The sequence below is a fragment of the Rhinopithecus bieti genome, unplaced genomic scaffold (genome assembly GCF_001698545.2).
Source record: "Rhinopithecus bieti isolate Rb0 unplaced genomic scaffold, ASM169854v2 scaffold_41082, whole genome shotgun sequence".
NCBI classification, from domain to species: domain Eukaryota; kingdom Metazoa; phylum Chordata; class Mammalia; order Primates; family Cercopithecidae; genus Rhinopithecus; species Rhinopithecus bieti.
This window is the reverse complement of record NW_016817890.1, coordinates 1,472,450-1,480,832: the sequence shown is the minus strand read 5'-3', so window position 1 is coordinate 1,480,832 and position 8,383 is coordinate 1,472,450. Positions and strand designations below refer to the sequence as shown.

General features: G+C 48.3%; 1 protein-coding gene across 2 annotated transcripts in view; it reads left to right on the top strand.

Moving 5' to 3' along the window:
* The first annotated feature begins 420 nt into the window (after window positions 1-420).
* TMEM222 (transmembrane protein 222) overlaps window positions 421-8,383 on the top strand; it is a 14,749-nt gene continuing 6,786 nt past the window's right edge. The window contains exon 1 of one of the 2 annotated variants that reach the window (XM_017856448.1): window positions 421-662. In XM_017856448.1, the coding sequence (XP_017711937.1) occupies window positions 469-662 (194 nt within the window). In that variant the 5' untranslated portion in view covers window positions 421-468. The remainder of the gene's footprint in view (window positions 663-8,383) is intronic. The other variant, XM_017856447.1, reaches the window with a different exon arrangement.

Genomic DNA, 8,383 nt, shown 5'->3' with positions numbered 1-8,383 from the left:
CCAAAAAAAAACACTTGGGTTTGAATCGTGGCCTCTCACCTCACCTCCTGAGCCTCAGTTTCTCACTTGTAACAGAAAGGAAATACCTAATTTGGATGTCTAATCAGTTCACGGGGATTAGAAACAATTCTTGTCAAGTGCTTGGCACCTAAGAAGTGCTCAATAAATAGCGACTGTAGCACACCTCCTAAGAGCCCTCAGCGTACTGAATTACAGAGTTCTTTATAAGTCTCCGGCGCTAGACTGCGAACTGCCTGAAGGCATCCTTTCTGCAGCCGCGGGGCGTACGCGGCAAAGACTCGGGGCTGTCAGGCGCAGAGGGAGTGGGGCGGGGCTGGCCGGGCCCAGAGGGACGCGGCTCGGATTCCCGGGGGAAGGCCAACCGGGGCGGACCCCATCTCCCGGAAGTGACGCCATGGGGACTAGCGGCACTAGAGCCGGGGCCAGTCGCAGCGGGGCGCGCGCAGCATGGCGGAAGCGGAAGGAGGTTCTCCGCTCTTGTTGCCGCCGCCGCCACCCCCGCCCAGGATGGCGGAAGTGGAGGCGCCGACGGCGGCCGAGACGGACATGAAGCAATATCACGGCTCCGGCGGCGTCGCCATGGACGTGGAACGGAGCCGGTTCCCCTACTGCGTGGTGTGGACGCCCATCCCGGTGCTCACGTGAGTCTCTTCCGGCATCCGCCTGGGGACGAGGAGGGCCCAGGGAGAGCCGGAGTCCACGCGGCGTCCCTCGGCTGGCCCGGGCTAGCCTCCGGCCCCGACGCGTAGCAAGCCTTTTTCTCGGGTCTGGCCCGCAGGCCTCGCCCAGTCACCAGAACCCCGCCGTCCATGCAGTGCCAGTTTGTGCACACGGTTGGGACACGCTCCCTGCTCTCTATACACCTGGTGTAGCCGGGGAGAGAGTTGTAGGCCAGCAGGAAAGGGCAAGTGGCTGGGAGACTCGAGCTGTGAGTGTGTAGAAGAGGGAGTCCCTCATCGGATCTGAGGAGACATTTTTATTAATTCACTGGTTTATTCACTCATTGAGCAAATGCTTACTGGTCGCTTACCATATTCGACATCCCGCTGGGTCTGGGAGCAGGAGTGGGAGTTTGGTTGGGACCACACGAGATCCTGGGATGTCAACATTGGAAGGGCCGCCAGAGATCTGGGAGTCCAACCCTTTGTCTCACGTGCCGTCTCAGTTGCAAAGCAGGTTTAGATCCCAGGTTGTCTGCCTCACAGACCAAAGTTTTTTCTATAACATCAGCCTTTGTCAGGGGAGAAGCAGGTGTTCTGGTACCGCTTGCCGCCTTTTGGGAGGAGCTCTCATATGGGGAGAGGTGGTTTGCCCTCCTGCTTCAGCCTTGACAGCTGATAAATGTAACCCCTCCTCACCGTGCTGGACAGTTTACCAAGCTCTTAAACCCATTTTCTCAGAATTAAACATCCATTTTCTAAGGTGGGTTATCTTCTCAGATGGTGAAGCTGAGCTGCTTGTAGCATTAAGTGTCTTGATCAGGTTCGTACCCCAATAAGCAAAGGCATGAAGAACTCAGTTTTCTGATCTAACTTGCTCTTTGCCCTGTGTTTTATCCACTCTCACCTGATGGGATAACTTGTTCCCCTGATATCAATAACAGCCAAGTGGTGATGTGGAGAAGGGATCATTTGGGGCCTTAGGTGTTGCTGATTCTAAAAAGATCGTAGTTTTTGAATTATGTTAAAATACTTGAATTATTTTGTGTTCTCAAATACTTATGCATATAAGAGCATCCAACTGTTCTTTAAAAATAAAATCTTGGGCCAGGCGCGGTGGCTTATGCCTGTAATCCCAGCACTTTGGGAGGCCGAGGCGGGTGGATCGGGAGTTCGAGACCAGCCTGGCCAACGTGGTGATAAATTAGCTGGGCATAGTGGCACGTGCCTATAATCCCAGCTACTCTGGAAGCTGAGGCAGGAGAATTGCCTGAACCCAGCAAGTGGAGTTTGCAGTGAGCCGAGATTGCACCACTGCACTCCAGCGTGGGCAACACAGTGAAACTCTGTCTCAAATAATGAAATAAAATCTTAGGAAAATGTGTACATTAATTCGTTCAGTGTTCTTTTAACATTTGTGCTAAGTGACCCCTATGTTCCCAGATAGTTCTAGGTGATGTGAATATAGAGTGATGAATAAAGGAGATACGGTCTTTACACCTTTGAGAGTTTAAGTCATAGTGGAAAGAGATAGACAGTAAACAAGTAAGCTAATAAAAGAGCACCTGATAGTGATTAGTGCTGTGAAGAAAATAAAATATTAGTGTGAAAATAACAGGGAGGGGCTGGGTGTGGTGGCTCACGCCTGTAATCCCAGCACTTTGGGAGGCCAAGGCAGGCGAATCACCTGAGGTCGGGAGTTCAAGACCAGCCTGACCAACATGGAGAAACCCCATCTCTACTAAAAATACAAAATTAGCTGGGATGGTGGCGCATGCCTGTAATCTCAGCTACTCAGGAGGCTGAGGCAGGAGAATCGCTTGATCCCAGGAGGCGGAGGTTGCGGTGAGCCAAGATCGTGCCTTTGCACTCTAGCCTGGGCAACAAGAGCAAAACTCTGTCTCAAAAAAAGAAAGAAAGAAAGAAAGAAAGAAAATAACAGGGAGGGATACTCAGGAAATGTATTGGTTTTCTTAAAACTGTCTTGTGATCCTAAACTCTCTTTGGCCTTATTCTCAAAAACACCATTTGTGGCATGGTCCTCTGCAGAGAATGGTAGCAGCGTGAGGTGGAGACACCACAATCCCTGATTATCTGGGCCAAAAGCAGCTCATAGCCCATTTCTGTTCAGATCTGTATACAGGTGTTCATAAGACCAAGATGAATAAGATGCTCTGTTCCTGTCAAACGGTTCATGTTCCCTTCTGTGTTAGTCCGTTCTTGCACTAATACTTGAGACTGGATAATTTGTAAAGATAAGAGGTTTGATTGACTCATGCTTCTGCAGGCTATACAGGAAGCATAGCGGCTTCTGCTTCTGGGGAGACCTCAGGAAACTTCCAGTCATGGTGTAAGGCAGAGGGGGAGCGAGGCATCTCACATGGCGGGATTAGGAGCAAGAGGGAGTGAGGGGGAGATACTACACACTTAGAAACAACCAGATCTTGGGAAAACTCACTATCACGAGAACAGCACCAAAGGGATGGTGCTGAACCATTTATGAGAAAGCTAGCCTCATGATCCCACCACCAGGCCCCACCTCCAACATGGGGAATACAGTTTGACAGGAGATTTGGTGGGGACAGATCCAAACCATGTCACCTTCAAAGGACTCACCTCCAGCAGGAGGGAGATAAAGGTCAATTAGCCATCGTAGTATTACTGTATAGTGATGATTGCAGAGCTAGGCATAGATGTGGCACAAGGAACTCTCACCTGTCTTTTGAGGAGAGATCAGAGGAGGAAATGGAACCCAAAGATCTGTCTACCCCCTCAGAGATGTTGGTAATTCTGCATGAAAAACCAGTATAGTGCTCACCTCCGCAGCACGTATTCTAAAACTGGAACAATACAGAGAAGATTTGCATGGCCCCTGCGCCAGGATGACATGCAGATTCGTGAAGCATTCCATATTTTTGTCACCCTGGACTTCGAGCAGGAGATGGCCACCGCTGCATCCTCCTCCCTGAAGAAGAGCTACGAGCTGCCCGATGGCCAGGTCATCACCATCGGCGACAAGCGGTTCCAGTGTCTGGAGGCGCTGTTCCAGCCTTCCTTCCTGGGTATGGAATCTTGGCATCCACAAGACCACGTTCAACTCCATCATGAAGTGTGACGTGGACATCCACAAAGACCTGTACACCAACGTGGTGCTGTCCAGCGGCACCACATGTGCCCGGGCATCACCGACAGGATACAGAAAGAGATCAACGCCATGGCACCCAGCACCATGAAGATCAAGCTCATAGTGCAAGTAGTCGATGTGGATTAGCGGCTCCATCCTGGCCTCACTGTCCACCTTCCAGCAGATGTGGATTAGCAAGCAGGAGTACAAGTCAGGCCCCACTGTCGTCCACTGCAATTGCTTCTAAATGGACTGTGAGCAGATGCGTAGCATTTGCTGCATGGGTTAATTCAGAAGTATAAATTTGCCCCTGGCAAATGCATATACCTCATGCTAGCCTCACAAAACTGGAATAAGCCTTCGAAAAGAAATTGTCCTTGAAGCTTGTATCTGATATCAGCACGGGATTGTAGAACTTGTTGCTGATTTTGACCTTGTATTCAAGTTAACTGTTCCCCTTGGTATTTGTTTAATACCCTGTACGCATCTTTGCTTTCAACCCTTAGTACATGTGGCTTGGTCACTGCATGGTAAGGTCAGAACGTGCCTGTGGAAGACAAATCTGTGGCTTGGTGAGTCTGCATGGCCAGCAGTCTGCAATCTATGCAGGGTATTAATATATCATGGCTGAGTGTTCTGGGATTTCTCTGGAGGCTGGCAAGGGCTCCTGAACCAGTTGTTTCTGTCCTGCGGGTCTGTCAAGGTTGGCAAGTCCAAGCCACAGGACCCAGTTTCCTTTCTGAGCTGATGTTTTCCTGCCAGAACACTGTGTGCCGTTACTTGCCTTGAGTTGGAAGCGGTTTGCATTTACACCTGTAAATGTATTCATGGTTCTAATTTATGTAAAGTTTTTTTGTATGCAATTCTCAATTCTTTAAAGAGATGAGAACAGATTTTGTTTTCTACTGTTTCGTGAGAACATTAGGCCCCAGCAGCACCTCATTGTGAAGGAAAAATAAAAGTGCTGCAGTAACCAAAAAAAAAAAAAAAAAGAAAGAAAAACCAGTTTAATGGCTGCTGCTACTAAAAAAACAGCTAGATTAGATGCTTCCTCTGGCCTAAACATTGTATGTTCACTCACGCAATCCTTATGTCAATCTATGAAAATAGATACTGTTGTCCCCATTTTATAGATGAGGAAGTAAGGCTTAGAAGCCAGTGTGGGACTTTTTTGCTGAGTTAGCCTACCTTCCCAGATTGAGCTCCAGGGTGAGTGAGTCATTTATTCATTCATTAAATCTTTATAAAGCACCTATTATGTACTAGATCCTAAATAGAAGGTAGTCCACAAAGTGGCTCTGGACCTGCCTTCCTGGAGCTTCCAGGCTGACAAACCACTTTGAGGGTTTCTTCTCTGGGGCTTCCAGCCTTTACTCTGATTTCCATCAGCTGCTGCCAGCACAGCTGTGGCGTGTGGAATCCTGGTTGGACCCAGACTTCCTTCCAAGCAGATGAAAGGAATGGGGGCAGAGATGGGGGTGGAGGGCAGTCCTGAGATCAGGATGAGCTACTTTCCCATAATCCTGAGTGTCCATCCTGTGGCCTATGGATCTTCTGCAACTTATTCTATGTTAGTGCAATCAGTCAGATAGTGCTTATGTATTGAATACCTCGAGATGACAACACTGAGCAGCTGCCAAGCAGAAGGCAGGGTCCTAGGCACTGTGTAAATGTATAAGTCTATCCATTTAATCCTCACAGTAGCTCCTCATTAAGGTAATTTTTACTATCCACAGAGAGATAGGAATGAGTAACTTGCCCAGAACAAAGTCAAGCCTCAACCCAGATGATATCTGAGCATGACTTCACTCTTGGCGTTTGTTTGTTGTTTTTAATTTTTTATTTGTTTGTTTATTTATTCATTTATTTAGAGACAGAGTCTTGCTCTGTCCCCCAGGCTGGAGTGCAGTGGCGTGATCTCAGCTCACTGCAACCTCCGCCTCTGGGGTTCAAGTGATTCTCGTGCCTCAGCCTCTTGAGTAGCTGGGACTACAGGCACAATGCCACCATGCCCAGCTAATTTTTGTATTTTTAGTATAGGCAGGGTTTCCCCATGTTTGCCAGGCTGGTCTCGAACTCCTGACCTCAAGTCATCCACCGGCCTCTGCCTCCCAAAGTGCTGGGATTACAGGCGTGAGCCACTGAGCCTGGCCTTGGCTTACTGCAACCTCAACTTCCTGGAATCAAGCGATCCTCCAGTTAATTTTTAGATGTTTTTTAGATACAGGGTCTCACTGTGCTCCCCAGGCTGGCCTCAAATTCCTGGGCTCAAGCAATCCAACTGCCTTGGCCTTCCAAAGTGCTAGGATTACAGGCGTGAGCCACAGCACCCAGCCCCTGACTCCACTCTTAAATGCAGGATGTTCATTCATTAGTCAACAAATATTTAGTGAGTTGCAGCTATATGCAGGCACTGCCGTAATAAACAAGACAAAATCCTTGCTGTCTCCGAGCGTATGTTCTAGTGGAGAGACAGCATGTAAATAACTGAGATAATTTTGGATAGTAGATACTATGAGGGAAGTAAAGCATTGTAGTGGAATCTGGGATTGGGTGGCTGTGCAGGAAGACACCATTCAGGCAAGACCTCCGAAGCTGACAGTGAAGCTGAGGCCTAATCAGTGAGGAGTTAGCTGTGCCATGCTCTTGGGGAAGAGTGTTGCAGACGGTGGAGAGGGCAGATACAGAGAAAGCATAGGGTGGGAGGATTCGGCATGTTTGAGGAGCCACAAGCAGGCAGTGTAGCTAGAGAGGGGAGTGAGAAGAGGTTCAAGGGATAATTACCGCCAGTGTTGGAAGAAGTTTGAAGTGTATTATAAGTGTAGTAAGAAACCATTAATGGGCATTGAGCAGGGGAATGATGGAATCTGAATTTAGTTCTCAAAAGACCACTCAGTCCCCACCATCCTCTCAAGCGCTGAAGCTGTAGACCTGGAAGACCCCTATCCTGTCAGTTGTAAACTCTCCAATCTTCATTTGAAAGATCTTTTGAATCCTTGTGCTTCTCACCACCCTGCCCCGATCCTCTAGTCAGGACCTCCGTCATCTCTTGCCAGTGGTACAGCAGTAGCCCCTGAGCTGACCTCTCCCTCTTTCATTCTTGCAGGCACATCCACCACTTTCTTGCTCTGCAGTGGTGGTTTCTGCCTGTCGATGTTCTGTCCTTTCACAGGTCAAGGTTAAAAGTCACCTCCTCTGTGAAATCTTTACTGACTCCACCCCAACCCCCTGTAACTGCTTTTTTGAACTGCCTCTCTGGAGGCTTGGCCTCCACCCCTAGCCAGGTGCTTTGTGCTCGTGCCCAGACAGCATTGAGGCCAGGACGTGGCCACTGGCCCTGTGAGTTCTCCTTAAACTGGATCAGTCTGTCCAGCACCCAGGTCCTGTAGGGCCGTGGTTCTTAGAATGCAGACAGGTCTGGGGTTCCTATGTGTGGCATATTGGGGTGCATCTGGGATTTGTTGTTGTTTTTTAATGCTTGTGGTTTTTTAAAAAAGGAACTTTTATTTCCTGGCATACACCATGCTTCTGTTCCAATTTCTACCCTTGCACATTCTGTTTCTTCGTTATTTTCTCAGGGAAGCCTTTCCTGAACTCCCCCACCCACATTGGTGTCATGTTCGCCCACCTTTTTTTTTTAACTTTCTTATTGAGGTATAACTTATGTACCAAACGGTGCACGAATCTCAGGTATACAGCTGAAAGAATTTTTGCATATCACGCACTTATATAACCACCACCCAGACGGAGGCTAGAAAGCATTGCCAACATCCACAGGACCCCCTTGTGCCCTCCCAGTCAGTTCTACCACAGATTCCACCCCGCTGTGGACCTCTAGCCGTAGATCAGTTTTGCCTTTTCTTGGACTTCGTGTAAACAGAGTGCTGTGTTACGCACTCTGTGTAAGATTTCCTTCATTCACCCTTATGTCTGTGAAAGCCTATGTTGTGTGTATCAGACGTTACACTCTTTTTCATTATTATGGACTATTTCAATGTATAACTGTACCACACTTATTCATTGTACTGTTGGACATTTGGATTCTTTATAGTTGTTTTTACCAATTTTATTGAATTATAGTTTATACACAATAAAATGTACACATTTTAAGAGTACAGTTCAATGAGTTTTGGCAAATGTTATTTCCCAGGGGTGAGGGCAAAGAGGACTCCAAGAGTGAAGCTGCTGAGGCATAGAGTATAGTGCCAAACTGTTTTCCCCAATGGTAGAAACAGGCTGGGCGCGGTGGCTCACGCCTAATTCCAGCACTTTGGGAGGCTGAGGTAGGCAGATCACTTGAGGTTGGGAGTTCGAGACCAGCCTGGCCAACATGATGAAACCTCGTGTCTGCTAAAGATACAAAAGTTAGCCAGGCATGTTGGCGTGCACCTGTAGTCCTAGCTACTCAGGAGACTGAGGCAGGAGAATCGCTTGAACCCAGGAGGTGGAGGTTGCAGTGAGCCAAGATTGTGCCACTGCACTCCAGCCTGGACGACAGAGCGAGACTCTGTTTTTTTTTGTTTTTGTTTTTGTTTTTTTTGAGACGGAGTCTCCCTCTATCGCCCAGGCTGGAGTGCNG